Source organism: Lepisosteus platostomus, chromosome 3 (assembly GCF_059453375.1).
Source record: "Lepisosteus platostomus isolate fLepPlt1 chromosome 3, fLepPlt1.hap1, whole genome shotgun sequence".
Lineage (NCBI taxonomy): Eukaryota > Metazoa > Chordata > Actinopteri > Semionotiformes > Lepisosteidae > Lepisosteus > Lepisosteus platostomus.
The window spans coordinates 35,644,422-35,660,813 of record NC_142613.1 but is presented as its reverse complement, the minus strand read 5'-3'; the positions used below and the strand labels follow the sequence as shown (position 1 = coordinate 35,660,813).

Genomic DNA, 16,392 nt, shown 5'->3' with positions numbered 1-16,392 from the left:
GATTTGTAGTATCCCTTTTACTCACAGAGGGGAGAAAAAGCTAATTATATAATTTCTTCTACATTTTCACCTCAGAAACAAATGGAATTCATTTCAAAAGCCCTGTAATCTAGAGTGTATCAGTGATCGCCACTAGTGTACTCTTCACATTTATTATTTGAAGGGTGACTTATCTGTGTAAAGTTTAAATTAGACTTTCTAAAGATCAAATAAGTAATTACAGAGCTGATATATACAGTATATATCACTCCACTGCAGTATGTAATGCAAGTGATCCAGTACAGCAGTATGAGGAACGCAATTAGCATAGTCAATCATTTAGTAACCCATACCATCAATGAATAATGTGTGAATGTGAAAAGGTTAGTTTGAGTGCAGTGTGCAGGGGGAACTCAACTGACATTTGTAGCAAAGGTAATGACTTCATAGGTATTAATATTCGATAGAAATTAAAGTTAAACTGGGTATTGAAGAGCATTTCTACCATTTTTCATAACATACAGATAGGCGCACAAAATAAAAAGGGCTGTTAAAAGACGAACAGATCAGGCTTATCATCTTCACCATTACTGCTATTATTACAACTTCCAAGCTAATGCCATTATCAAAGATGATATATCTTACATTGATTAGTATGAAATCATGTATACCTGCGATTCAAAACAGTGAAATGTAAACAACTGTGGAAAAATACAGAAAGATGAATGAATACCTTAAATTGGTGAAAGCAATTATTTAGCATAAAGTCAAAGCATAGGAGCTGTTAGAATCCTAAGGTGAAGCATAGCCTCAGTCAACACAAAGTGAAGTAATTGCAAATCAAAGAGCAGAAATTGAAGAAACACAATTGCAGAGTTTTTAGTGCTGAAAATTGCCTGAGATTTTCTAGATATCTGGTGGCAGAACCGAGGTTCGAGCAAGGCCAAAGAGCAGCACCAGAGGCAGAAAAGTAGACAAAAGGAACTACAACGGGATCAACAGAAGATGGGCGAAGGGGACAATGGAGGTTTGGAGACGAAATACCGGAATGAATCTAGGAGAAAGAAAATAATAAAGGGAACCTTATGTAAGGACAAAGGACGAAAATTGTATCTGAGTCAAAAAAATAGGTGAAAAGAGCACACAAGAGGGGCTGCACGGCAGTGTGAATACAAGGTGGTGATACAGGAAAGCCAGCTTGGAGAGAGCTGTTAGTCGACTCATCTAGGAAAATCGGTAACAGTGGAGAATATGATGTTATAAATGGCGCCTCCTGCTGATGTTCTGATGATATTTTTAAAAAGTGGACAGCGGCATGTTAAGGAAGGAAAGTCGATGATAAAGGGTTGGGTGAAGGATAACACCAGACTCAGAGAAATTGGTTGGAGTCAAAAGAAAGAGATCAGAATACAGGGGAACAACACAGAGTAGGTCAGATGTCAAAAGGTGAAGTCTGAGGTGACGTGCTGGCATCTGAGAGGAGATTGCAAACAGGCAATTAGATACCTAAAAGAAATGTCAGTGTTATAAAATGAGTTGGAAGGGAAGATCTGAATATAAAAATAATAATAATAGATTTAAAGAAAAGCCATGGTACAAAATAACTGCACCCGGGCTATGGGTATAGAGCAGGGATCTCTAAATCTGCTCATGGAGAGCTTCAGTCCAGCAGTTTTTGTAGGTCAGCATTAATTCTCCAATTTATACAGTTGCAGAGCTATTGAAAAGGCATCGTAAACAATAATGGGTCTACATGGGAACTCTACATAATAATAAGTGTAAATGCTGATGTTCTAACAGAAAGCAGCATATTTTAAAATGGAATCTTTTTCCTGATCTTTTGTACATCACTGCTTGAAGACATGCACACACCCATACAGACGTTTAAGCCAGTTTAAAACAGGATTATATTTCTTTATGTATAGCTAAAACCATTCTTTTTGAGTCATGTGGGCATAAACAACTTACAGTGACAGCAAAGAGAAGACCTGAAGACATTTTTCTGCCTTTGATGTGCTGTCTTAATTTAGTATTATTTTGATACAGTAATGAAATAAGATAGTTTACTGTGAAAATCCTCAATAAAATAACCAGGTTAACTCTTAATATTTAAGAATATAGATATCTTTAGTTTTAGGAGATACAGTACATATCATGAATGTTATACATGAATTGTTCAGTATTGTGCTAATTTAAATCCAAACATGGCTGCTGGCACCAACTGTAATCTGTACAGTAGATACAGACTCTAATTAAGGCATGTTGCTAATTCTTAGGCGCTTCATTTGTAATTATTATTTACTACAATTGCAAATAGGCTAACGTCTGTGATTCTGCCCATTGTTCTCAAAAGTAAAATCACTCTTAACCGTGTTTGTAGCCATTCATCTAATTCTTCACATTTTATGGTCTCTCATAACCAACATAATGCTGTTACCAGTTACCAGAGTATTAAGTGAGAGGGAGAAATAAACACTGGAGTTCCGATGCTGAAAACGACAAGACAAGACACAGCCTAGGAGTTCAGCATGAGCTATTCCTTACGTTTCTGAATGCCTAATAATAATAATAATAATAATAATAATAATAATAATAATAATAATAATATGTGTAAAATTAATCAAAGACTCTTTTATGAAAGGTTGATTGTACATAATATTAGATTTTAGAGTGTATTTTTATACAACCACTTGCAGGGGAACACTAGCAGTGGCCTCTGCAGACAGCTAGGAGTGTTTGAACAGGATTTCACAAGGGTTTTAGTTATTGTCAGATCATTCTCATCCTATTCTTCTAACAAAACTGGGTATCTTTGGTCATGAGGGTAAGGAAGCCAGTGGACAGTGGGGTCACATGTTTTCCCTTAGGAAGACAGGTTGAAAGAGCTTGAGGGTCTAACAGAGGTGATTATAAAGGGACTTCACAAAAGTACTAAAAATCCTGAGTGCTACTAATAATAATTTAAAAGACTGCTTCAGGACTGGCACTAAAATAAGGAACTAGGGACACACGTGGAAATTATAAGTGGTGCAGGTATGAGTGGAAAAAGAAAGATTCAAACCACTGCACTCACAGCACATCTCTCTGGAGTATGCTAAAGAGAACTGTGTGTGTGGTATTTAGTATTTTTATATAACACCTGTTTTAAAAATGGCTTATTTCAGAGTGTGGTCACCAATGAGTTACGATGATGGATTTGGTCTCTTCAAGAAGTCTAGCTTTCACCCATTGTGTATTTCTTATGGTTTGCAGTGGAAATGAGGGAGAGATATGGGTAGAGAGAATCTGAGCTCTTCCCTTATTCAGTTAACAGCCCTGATTTACATGCCTTCCTTACCTTGCATGATATAAAATTATGAACATGAGTGAATTAGGAAAACAACAAGGACATTTAGGATCCTCCAAGGTCTGAATACTATAGGCACTGAATAAACTGACTGGAACTGTTCAAACACTCTAATACATAATCATTTGTAATAATTTGTGTTGGTAACATTGGTAGGTATTAGAAATTAACTCAAAGACTGGTAAGACTGTGAACAATTGCAATCTACTTGGGATCCATGAATGGTAATCAATCACCACAATTAAAATGGGCTTAATATATATGGGTCAGAAATGATTTACTTTAGGACAGAGCTAGTTTGAATTAGTATTTTTTATTTAGAAAAGTGTTAGGTGATCTAGGTGATGATCATTGCAGCTGTCTTTGATAAATTTATAAGACTCCAGATTGAAGTATTAAATATTGCAGCAAATATATTTTTACATGAAATTCAGCTGATTAACAACCTGCAAATGTACTTTTCTTCCATGGAAATGCTTGCCTTCAACTCCAAAGGCTATGTTGTTGGTATTTTTCCACCTGCCATATTCTGTACATTCTGTACAGTACTTGGCTTCATGTAATATTCATTTCTTTCAGCCTCTAAAGAAATCCCTTCTTGGCAACATTGTCTAGACACTTACAGTATGAACCTGAAGATCACTATGGAATAATGGGTGCCAAACACGCTTGCATCACTGTGGCAAACCATCATGAGCTCTCCTGTGAAGTAAGAATGTTCACAGAGGTGAACAGGAACTACAGTGTGTTGGGAAATTAATCTTTTAATACATTCTTGTCATATCATTGACCCTGTATTCAAACATTTCTGGAACACCTTATCCCACTACAAAGCTCTGTATTTCCTATTTTCTGTTAATACCCCACAGTTAAATGACAAGCACACTGCTCAAACATAGGCACCATTCAGCAAGATTTCCAAGATGCAATGACATACCTGAGAGGCATGGCTACTATATCCAATAAAAAATAAGTTCTTTTATGTTGTATATATGGTATTATGAAGGAATAATTTGTTTCAAGACAGATCAGACCATTCGTCTTCAGCCTACAAAACAAATGTGACAAATGGTCAATGGAAAGGAATGAATGTCTCAGAAAGAAGTGTTGCTTCATAAATGTTCAATAGCATTCGCCTTTGGATTTGAAAACACACAATATCCAAACTTTGGTCTGCAAAAAAAACGAATTATGTAAACAATAAACTGGACAATGTTTTATTTGTGACCAAATAAACACAAATTAAACTTACAGTTACAACTTGTTCATATATACAGTACATTAAACAGGTCTCAATATACAAAAACAATTATCTTTCAAGTACAATTTAAAAACATTATACTTAATCCCTTGATTCAAATATTCAGAGTTGGTAAAAGTCCCATTATAATGATTTACTTAGAGTCAAATTATAGTTCTGATATTTATATATAAAGAAATATAAAATTGATATTAGCTGTTGCTCAACCCAATGTTTCTTTTTCTCAAATAACACCCATAAATGATTTACAGGTAGGTTGTAAAAGAGCATTCCAGAATGATAACAAATTCATATACCAGTAAATTGGATTAGCAAGCAAAATAGTTTCAGCAGTTATAAGCAAGAATCTACGCTACCTACATTTCAGCAATTAAGTGGTGTACAAACCACTGGACACTGATCAGTTTCTTCTGCGTGCTTCAAAGGGAACTTCAGCAGCACAATTCACATACTGTAGTTCATCTTGGAAAACTCAGAATGCTAAAAACGTAATTCGTAACAAATAATGCTACAGTAAAGAGTGGGTGTCTTATTCCTGTCTTAAAAAAAGTAATTCTAATGTTTGATCATTTTAAATGATCCTGTACTATAACAGCATAATTGTTTGCTTTCAGATGTAGTAAAGACACTTATGACAAAGTCTCCAGACCAACAAGGTGCAGAATAAAAATGCAACTGGAAAATAATTCTAACACGCATTCTGTTGATCATGGATGTCTGTGAGCTCCATTGATTCAGTTAAAGGTCTACAAGGAAAAGTACAAATTGAAATCAAGACACAAAGAAGGAAATGTAATTGTGCTGTTCCCAGTTCTCTCCCCCTCCAGGAGAAGGCCATAGAAACTTGATTATTTTACGTATTTATTTGATACTACATACAAAATCACTTAATTTATACCACATACCACTTTTCATTTTAATTTTAATCGGACACAAGTTGGACTCACTTTAAATGCAAGATTTCTTTCAGTTTCCCAACATTCTCAAGTATTACAGGAGCTGTTAGAGGGGGAGCTAGCTTTTGGGGGGATTTTACTTTCACTTCTGATTTTATTGTACCCAATAGCATGTTTGTTTGTTTTTTTCTGTCATACATTCCTTGAGTAGAAATATGACTCTGCATTCAGTTTATTATGGAGGCATACATTGTCCATATAGCAGCTGGAATTATTAACCAATTTCAAAAGTAAAATGATTTTCAAAATCAAAATACATTTGATTTCAGTTCCCAATCAAATGGATTTTTAGTAATGCCAAGTCTCTGAGTTACTTTTGAATACTTACAAGAAGTGGCATGCATCTTTTGGGTGGTTTGTTTTATACAGAATAAGTAAAACAAGATGTCTAATGCTGCTTAAAATGTATTGTTGCAAAGGCCTTTTAGCTTAATTAAGCAGAAAATGCTACTAGACTCCTAATTGATTACAAGCAATCCACAAACATTTTAATTCTGCAGTATTCAGTTACAGTTACTAGAAGTAATAAGCAGTATGGTGCACCTTTGTAAGTTGTATTATGTTTCATAAAAATGTTGTGAACTACAAGATCCTGTTAATATTCTCTATTACTAGAATAATACAACATTTATATATTATTAATAATAAAATATTTTGGTAGTAGTGTTTAAATATGAGATATAGGCTATTATTAACAATATATAAACCTTAATAATACAAATAAAATTATTAAACTACAAATTCCAGTATATACTATAAGACTATATTATAAAGCAGCACTATGTCAAAAGTGTAATATAACAGCAATTTAAAAAAAACATTAGTTATTGCTCAAAATTAAGATATTCATAGAATGTTTGTAATCAATTGATCCCATCATAAGTGTTACTGGAGCAATCAACTGTTTCATTTTTCATTGGATGCAGTTGGTATAGTTTGCTCAGTGTAGTAAATGGTTAACAATATAAAGGCTCAATGGAAGACCCAAACATACTTGGTCCAGAATTAAGCCAAATAAGGCACCAAATGATAATTAAATAGATAGAGAAAAGCTGATGCTTCACACAACACACAGTATGTTCATTGATCCAAACAGAATGAGAGAATAATATACAGTTTGTTTCTAATTATAAAAGGCTTCAATAAAAAATCCAGGTTTATTAATATACTTTGAAATATTTGTAAATATTAAATGTGTGTAATGTATTGCCATTTCAAGCATTGAAAAAAGAGAGATTTTCTGATATCCTTGCAGCTTCCGGTGTTGTTTAAAATGGGCATGTGTATGAGTGATTTCTTGTCAACTGTTAGAGAGCATTGACCCTCTTGTCTCTATACTGTATAACTATATACCCATCTTTAAGGGAATGCTATCTAAAACTCAGGGACTTCAGCAGAATATCGTGTGTATAATGGTGAACAAAAAATACTACAAGCACAACATTCAGTATTTAAATAAAATGTGGAATTCTTTACAATCTTACATGTGTACAGTCTTCTTAGAGAGTTTGGTCCATTGTGCCAAAACTATAAAATCTTCAGCAGCAGAAAAGCTCTTTCAACCACGCAAGCATGTTCTACTCTGTCTTTTCCACTTTGCCATCTTTAGACTGGGTTTCTGTTGTTTTCCGCAAAGGAATTTTTTCAGAGTTGGAATTAATCTGATTGGAGTCCGGTGAAGCACCGTTTTTGTTTGTAGAGTGTTTCTCTAGGTAGTTTAGCATTTCACTTAAAACAGTTTGAAAGGTGCTGAGAGCAGCGCAGATAGCTGGGGTTCCAAATCCATGTGTGATTAGGCTGAAAAGAGAAAATGTTACAAATGTTACGGAAAATGTCATGATTCCACGGATAATTACGTGTGCAAAATAACGCAAATAATTCCCATTAAACTACAAATTATGCAATCTGTGAAAATTGCTTTGTTTTGACATTTTGTGAAGAATCTATCATTAATCCATGCTTTTCAATACCAAAAACTCATAAAATGAATACTTGCGTAATAAAGTGCTCTCGCTCTTTCTGTGTTTGCATGTGATCTAAATCAGACGTATGTTGAGAGTGTGTGCTTGATAGTATCAGCATTCTTGCTCTAAGGGACTGCAGCCTGGCTGCTGTGTAAAAGTGTTATCTGATTACTGTTATTAAAAGGTTTCCTGTATGCTTAGTAGGAAAATGCACTATGGTTTTAAAAGTTGTAATGCACAGACTCCGTTCCTCTGTCCATTATTCCATTCCATGGGTAGTGTGAGCTAAAACAATATTTCCTATGAATACTTGTGCTGTCTAATGACAGATTGATATACAGACTTTCCTCCTGAAAAGGTATTGTACTGTACCCCCTCAAAAAGATCCTTTCATTTTCCGATCAACTACTGTGATCATCTGGTGATTCAAGCCACACTAATTATAGGTACACTCTCTGTGGCACTGCCCAACAGGTAACCAAAAATGACCCCATGGAACACGAGCGGATTGTCTTTTACTTTTGAAATTGCCCAGGAAACATTTCATACAGCTCCCTTATACAGACTTCACATGAAGAATGAACTGCAACCCTAAAGATCAGGTCTTATGGTTTCCACACAATGTACAGGCATGTCACCACCCATGATTTGTGCCAGTACATATATTGAAGAAGAACAAGTATCCTGATAGATAAGATTCTGAGGACTCCTAGTCAACTTGACTGAAATACACCTTTAACCCGATAAGACCTGGAATGATGTCCCCTTGAAACATTTTGTAATATCCCTGGAAGTTTATACACTAAAAGCCTGTTATGGCTTCAATTGCCGATAAAAGAATGGGAATTGAACTCAAGTCTGCAAACTGGGAAAGCAGATTACAAAAGGAATTCATGTATTCCAGAATTTGATTGGGACTAAATGTACAAAAACATATGATGATGCATGAACTTGTGTGATTAAATGGTGGACATGATGTTTTGATCAATCTAGATTAGATCACCTGTTTTTCAATCTTTTTCAAAGTCTCTCTGCATATAAAAATGTGTATGCATTATGTTTTTACATAGAAGAAGGTACAGTAGTTGCAGAAAGGTTAACGCAATCTAGATGCTATAGTGAACAGTTTTGTGGTGTGTCAGTTCCAAAGAGTATGAGGAGAGGCCACGATTTAATAAATAATAATCTAGAGAATGTGTATTCATGGTTGATAGTATTTATTATGTTAAACATAGTTTGTGCTGTTAGCCTTCCTTAGTTGCTCAATTACAATATCCAGGTATTACCTACAATTATGACCACTAGTCACTTGTATGTAGTTTACCTATAGAAAACTACAATCCCTGAAAGACCTTACCTGAAGTGTGTTAGGTGTCTCTGAATATCTAGGTCAAGGATGGGGGTAGGTCTCGAGGATCCAAGCGGAGATCTGTCTTGGCTTAATAAATCTTGGAATTCCTTGCAAATCTGTCTGAAATTAAAACATTTGGCATTTTTTTCCTTTGCACCAGCAGTCGCAGTTGAACATTTACTGTATTCAGTACGGTAAAATGTGGTAAAAAAACAGTGTTTTTCTGATTGATGCCAAAATTTTAAACCAAACAGGCTTCACCGTTCTATTTATTAACCTTATCTATGTTTCTGGGGGTAAGGTAAATCAGCTTGTGCTTACTTTGTGGCTAGTATCATTTTCTTCCGAGCTGTCTGCTCTTTCTGTTCGATGTGTTGTCTGGCTAGATGCTCCCCCACAGCTTTTGTCGGAAACTCCGTTTCACAGGTGTAACCGAAGTCCCGGGCCAAGTGAAGAGCTTCACCTTGAAAATGAAACTCGATATGTGATTTTGTTTTCGAAACATGTTAAAAAATACAAGTATTAAGAGTTAAAATGCAACCAAGACGTTAAAGAAAGACAGTGTTTAGTCCCAGACAACGTCTCATACACACCGGACAACTGAAAGGAGAAAACGAGCAATTAGAAAGATAAGCAGAATTAACTAAATACTTACCTTCTACTAGAGACGTCAAAAGAGTTACATTTGCCGCTTTTCTTCTTCCGGCAGGTAAATTTAGCCCAAGTCTGTCCAGTTTTTCTCTTAAGCAGCGACCTCCATTTTTGGATTTTGCTCTATTCAAAACCAAAAACAAAACAAGACAATTAATTGAATTTTCTTCCATCGTTCAATAAAATATTGATTTGCATTGTGAACCACTAATTTTAACTAAACTAAACATAGATCAAATGTAGGTTATAGGTTCGTTTTTCTCGTTAGAATATACCCTTAAAGAATTTTAATTATGATAGCATTAAGTATTTTTGTTATGTAATGTTATGTAATGATGTGACTTGAAAAAATATACGTTTTCATTCCAGATAAACAGGTTACAATTTTGAAATAAAATATGCTTTAGCTATTTTTACCGAGTTTTAGTAGTATTTGTCATGGATGTCCTCCGTTTTAGAACTCATTAGTTCCTAACTGGTAACGCACTAGGCTAAAACATAAGACCACGTATAGGTCTGTAACGTTTCGGCTGTGGAGCCTTCTTCAGGTGTGTCAATATGTTTTCAGCATGGAATAAACCTATATTTGTTTCTTGCAGCTTACGTATCCTGACGTAGCTACTTACAGAACTTGTACTAATACAAAAGACTATCAATGTTATTATTATCATTATGATAATCAACATTTGTACAACACGAATAATTTGAAATGACGTTCATAAATGCGCTTGTTACCTTCTTAAGATGCCCCCCAGTAGAGACGCGTTGAGGCATTCTGGTGGGGAGAGGCGTCTTTTAACTTCTGCAATTGTTACTTTATATTTTGAAGTTGAGCTGAGCAGCGAAAGCCGCCCAGGCACGGAGCAGAACAAATCTGTTGGATTAACAACACACGTACCCCCTGCAACAAAAACAGACCCATCGAAAACAAATAAGCAAACTTCATTTACAATGTACCACTATATCACAATCAGATTACAGCAGTGTACTACATGACGTAGTACGTTTTGGACAGCCGACTTCAATCATAATAATATATTGTACATAGGGAGTTAAAGTAAAAGAAGCCTAACTAAAAATAGTAGGTGACAGGTTAGCATGCAGCATGCGGCCTAAAGGTGCCCGTTTAACAGGTAATCAGTCCTCAGCAAATTTGTGTGTAGGCTACGGCGTATGACAGAAAATGGGAATGCCTAACATGACAACAATTCTTAAATCATTTCAACACGCGTTGTAGTATAAGGTTCTGTGAGGGCAGTGCTTTGTGCATCCGTCTCGTGAGAGAGGTTCACATTGCAACTTAGATGTTCTCCACCAATGCAAAGTGTGAGCACTACAGCTGATCGGGGCAAGCTAACTCTCAAGTACTGAAGTTAGATTCACTGAAAATTAGGCAATAGAAAAAGTACAATTGAGGTTAATGTGATACTTAATTTGAGCGTAATCGAAGCTGAGCCCCAAAAGAAGGCATTTAAATCAAATAAGATCTGACAATGTTTCTGGCTATGCATTAATGCCTCTGCCTTGGAATGTCAGTCACCTCTAAGCGATTTGACAAACCCAAGATCTCTTAAAGCATGCAGAGTTCAGATCATATTAATTCCCCAAAAATGTTTTGATTCAAAGTAGTTTGTATTTTATGTTGCCAAGGGCAATTGAAAAAGAGCTATTGCTGGTAGTCTGGTCCTCTTTTCATGGCCCAGAGGCTATAGCAGTATTTAAGCTGCTGAAATTTGCCTGGGGCAGCGAGGCTGAATGATCACAAAGCGAATCAAGTGCTTTTTTAGGAGTTTGCCACGAAGATTTACAGAAGGAAGAAAAAAAAGACACGGGCCAAATGTCATTATATTGTTTTTTACATGTTTAAGGTGAGCCCACCACACAATTATAATACATATAACATGCTAACTTAATTACCCAAATATAAATAAACTGAGCACATATCACAGCAAGTGTGGGGTAATACATGAAAGAATAGGCATAAGCCTGATCAAATTCTTAAAACCTAAGAGGGATTTCTAATGATTAAAAACACAGACGACTTCTCTAAATAGGAGCCTCGTTTCTTGAGTGATTTCTTTTGAAAAAGGGTATCTGAATATTCAACGAAGGCAAAGCTCCAGTCTGTATGAACAACATTAATATGATCTCTGCTGAATTTGGGACTGAGAAACATTAACATATCAAAGCAGGTGCCCGAGGCTAGAGAAGCTATCGATACAGGAGCACTAGGTAAAGCAAAGATTATTGGTTCTGATGGTTAGAATAGTGGAGCTTCGGGCTAAATCCTGCACACCATTAACTGGAAGTGATAGCACTGGGATCTCGGCACCACCCCAAAAGAAAGCACAACACCTAGACAGAGTTAATTAAAAATTGAGAACCCAGGATATATCCTTTGTTTTGTATTAATGTAAAACTGTGTATAAACTTTATAATATACCCAAGGTTGTAAAGAGATAGATTTTAATCATTGGTCTCAGTTTTCGGTTCGCTATAGTGGGCGATTTGTAAAAATATCTATCGAATTTTTTAAATAAGGCAAAAAGGGAAACAATCTGTGATTGATCCCCTAGTGAAAACCTACCATTACTTTTCAGTTAGGTCTACACACTCAAAAAAAAATGCGCTAAAACCAATCATTTATATTAAACAAGTAAGGCACGCCTTTTCCAGTTAAATTAATAAAAAAAACAGTTCTGAAAATAAATCGTTATTATTATTTTACTACATAGGTAGTATAATAATATTACAATATTATTACTGTTGATACTTTTTGAAAAGGAATCGTGTTTTCAACAGTTTGTCATTCATCTATTTGATTGCTTAACAGATGAAGAATGTCACCGTTTATCATTAGTCACACAAAAATAATTACATAATATATAAGGTCATATTGATGTAGTTTTAAGTAATATTCTAGACAAATTCGTTTAAAAACAAAATATGGCGAAGATGAGTGTATAGTTTTACACGCTACTGAACTAATTAAATTAGATGAATTAATAAAGCTTTAATATGTGACTATTTGTAGGGACGTTTCTAAATGTAGTGAGACTAAAAGTCGTATTTTCCCGGATCCGCGCTTCTCCCAACAGCTCTGGGAGCTTTTAAACAAGGAATTTTTGTATACAGTGCAATAATAAGACTTTTCTTTGTACTGTCGGGTTTATTTTTAGATTTTATACAAATTTCTCGTATCTCTCTAACTAGCTAATCATGATTATTTTTTTAACGTTTTATCATCATTTTAATATCGTTTTAGTTTAATGGTGTTTAGAAAACACCAAACATTTCTATACTGAACAGTACATATTTTTTATTTTCATTTTCCAGTTTCTTATACAGTAAGTATTGCTATTATTTATTTGATTTCTCAGAGTTATATTCGAGATATATTAGTAATGTGTTTTGGTTTATGAAATGCGCAGTTTTATCTCCCCGCGATTGTCTGCTTCGATTAATTTACCAAAGTAGGTTTAGGTCTGAAATGCTTTTTATGAAAACTAAAAGTCGGCAAAGTTTGAACTGAATTTTGTCATTCTAACACAAAATCTTCTCGCTGGCACAATCCAGCCTTTCGTTGTGTCACAACAACAATTATGAAATTAAACTTGGGCTTTCAAAATGTTTGAAAGAGAATGAAAAAACAACTCCAGCTTTCAGAAAAAAAAGTCTTACCTCTTCGAATTACTCCGCCTTGGCCATTTAAGACTAATCCACACTGGGTTTCCACTGACCCCTTGGAAAAAAAATGAAGAGAGATTTTAATAACAAAACAAATTAAAGAAAGAACAGGAATTATTGGAAATGAACAGTATCAGCCTAAATAAGTGATAGAAATGTAATAAGTTAATTAAATTAAACCATTAAACGTATCTCGTATATTCATGTAAGATATTTATTTTGTCCCAATACTACTACTGCCCACTACTAGGAATAATACCTAAAATGTTACTTGATTTTGAATAAAGTCACGAGTTTTCCGATTTGGTAAAAGTAGCGATTGAATATTATTACTAACAAAATCAATAAAAACAACAGCAATAATAATAAAATGGTGATGATGATGATCTCACCCAGACGTGTTTATCTAAGATGTAATCTGTAACAGTAACATGCTATTATTCTTCATTAAAATTAATTAATCCTTCCAATAGGCCATGGTCACTATTAGGGTTTTAAACTTGTGTTGTGTATACCACAAAATAATTGTAAAAAAATAACTTCTCTGATTTTTAAAAAATCTAGAATACCAAATAGATTAGATGTTGTAAGCCTTTTTAACAAATTCTGGGTCTATTTTTCCTATTTTGCAAGGCTAAAGTGATTATAAAATCAATACGCAAAACTCAGAGATCAAGCATAAATTAAGCTAGTGACTACGAAAAGGTGTGACAGTTTTCTTTGTTAAGCATGGAAAATCTGTTTAGGAGACTGAAAGATGCAACTCTGGCCACAAGACTGCTTGCATCTGTTCATCTGTCTTCGGGCTGCTGGCCGTGACCTGGCGCAGTTTCACTTTCTATTCTGTTGTAAATATATATAATACATGAAGTATTCTTGCAAGAACACTTCCAAGAAATTATTATTGTAAATGATAAAATATTTTACATTTAAAATGATCGTGAATTACTGCTCAGCAAAACATAATATAACCTATCTGCATATTCGTGTCACATATCTTAATATATACCTGAACACACACGAAAAAACAGCCTTTTAGTGTTAAAGGGATGTGTTCTCGAGCTACCCGTGTATATTTTCGAATTATTGGCAATGCATTTCAAGTGGATAACAAATACAACAATTATTAAATTACTCTGAAAGTTTTTCAACGCCCTTGTTCAATCGACATTGCCGTGATCGGATGACATTGCATAAATAACCAGTTGAGTGACATTAAGTCGAAAATTGGATAAACTACGGTGCTCTTTTGCAGAGGATTTTCCTTTTGTTCGGTCTTTCCCAATCCTCTAATCCCTTCTTTTGAAAAAAAATACTGCGCTTTTCAATGAGGAAAGGGGGAAATGTACAGAGAAAAGCGGCAGACGTGCTGCAAATTACTAATACAATTTCAATTCTGGTGAATTGTTACCCTCTCGGTTAAACAAATGCCAAAAGAAAGAAAGAGGAAGAAAAATAAGCAAAGAAACAGTGCATTATTATTATTATTGTTATTATTATTATTTGAAATTATATTAAAAGCAAGATAACTGGCTAAAAACCTTGCTTACCTCGTTTTATAGTACATTAATGATTAAATCAAAATATTTTAAAAACATTTTAATAAGTGCTGCACAATGTGGTCATACCTCTATTAGCCAATGGAATATTTTAATAAAGCTCAATCACTCGTCCTTTCTATTAGTATACATATATGTGTGAGTCTCTTTGGCCCCTACAAAAAAATGTTCACAGGGTAGGTTCACTCCGACATCGTGTGTTTGATGTGTTTCCACTTTAATTTAATTTTTATGGGAGGATATTTACCTGTAAGTCGTCGGCTCCCGGCGGTGGCAGACCCAAGCTCGATCCCGGCAAAAGTCTCTGGTCTGGGTGCATGCCATACTGAGACCCATGGCTCATGAGAGAAAGATCGTGCCGGCGGTAGGCATCAAGGCACCCTAACTCTCTCCTCTGCTCATCTAGGCAAGAGGATTTCAGGGCTCGAGCGTTATGAAGGTTTATAAAATCTGCAGGTTCCCCATGGTGGATCTGTTGGTAGTATTGCTGGGAATGGTGAAGAGAATTCAATGAGTAGGCATCTGGGTTAACAGCCGGGTGACTGTGCTGGAACTCATAGTGGAAGGATTGATGGTGAAGTGGTGTATACTGGTGATTTGTGGAGAAATAAGGGGAAGCAAATTCGGTTCCTGTAGTGGAGTAAGTTAGTGGCGACGACGAAGAATAAGCGACAGATGAGTTGGCCACAGATTCCAGGCATCCAAGCTGCATCAAACGGTAGCTGTTAGATCCATCATGACGTATCTGTAAGAAGAGGAAAAAAGAAAATATGAGGTATGTCATTTACAATACCTTGCAGCTACCAGTATGCAGTCTGTTTGCTCTGCGTAAAAAAAAATTCAACATGCTAAAAAATGAACTCATTGGAAATCCAGCCTTCCAAACACAATTCAAAGTCCGCTTTAAGAAGTACCTGATGGCTGTGTCATATATCTGAAAGCCTGGAAGGTACGAGAGTAAAGCACCCCTACGTACTTCTCCAAAAGCCCTCAAGAAAATTTTACATGTCTATCATTCGAGTTGAAGTGGATTAAAATGCTATGTAATTCTCCCTTACTTTGTAGCTCAAAGGTAAAATCCCCATACTGCCGTTCGTTCATTTGCAGGTAAGCAATGCATATGAACAGATTTCAAATGATAAACATGACTAATTTCAGTCTTTTTATTTTATTAACTTACCGATGCACAGTTAACCCTCATCGGTCCTTGTAAAATACAAGCAAGTGGAGTTTAACATCAATTCCTGGGTAGTTACAATCGTCTTCATTAAAGCTATTTATTCTTTATGGTATTATGAAATTTACGTTATAGCAACTGTTGTAAAGTAAGGAGTGCCATTCCTGGCGACAGATGTCATAACGAATTTTTCTGTTATTCTGTACCTTATCTGGAGCAGATTTTAATTAAATATAACGGTTTCGTGGGTGAATAATAAATATGAAATAAAATACCTCCGCATCGTGAACCAGTCCCGGAAAGGTTGTTGACATTTTTGCGATCCAACACCCGGTTTATCGCTCTATCAGATAAATGCCCTTAAAATCCAAAATAGATTTTCAAGAAAAAAAATAAATAAAAAATCCTCTCTCAGAGCCTTAAAACCTGGATGAAATAAATTTCCCCTCTGCACAAAAGCA

General features: G+C 35.2%; 1 protein-coding gene across 1 annotated transcript; it reads right to left on the bottom strand.

Moving 5' to 3' along the window:
• Nucleotides 1-4,514: 4,514 nt before the first annotated feature.
• tfap2d (transcription factor AP-2 delta (activating enhancer binding protein 2 delta)) lies at nt 4,515-16,385 on the bottom strand. Its single transcript, XM_088625466.1, has 8 exons — nt 16,207-16,385; nt 15,002-15,499; nt 13,190-13,250; nt 10,244-10,409; nt 9,513-9,631; nt 9,179-9,320; nt 8,864-8,977; nt 4,515-7,339 (listed from the first exon to the last, which is right to left on the bottom strand). Exons 1-8 carry the CDS (start codon nt 16,243-16,245, stop codon nt 7,120-7,122), a joined length of 1,359 nt encoding a protein of 452 aa, XP_088481592.1. The 5' UTR covers nt 16,246-16,385; the 3' UTR covers nt 4,515-7,119.
• Between the last annotated feature and the right edge of the window lie 7 nt (nt 16,386-16,392).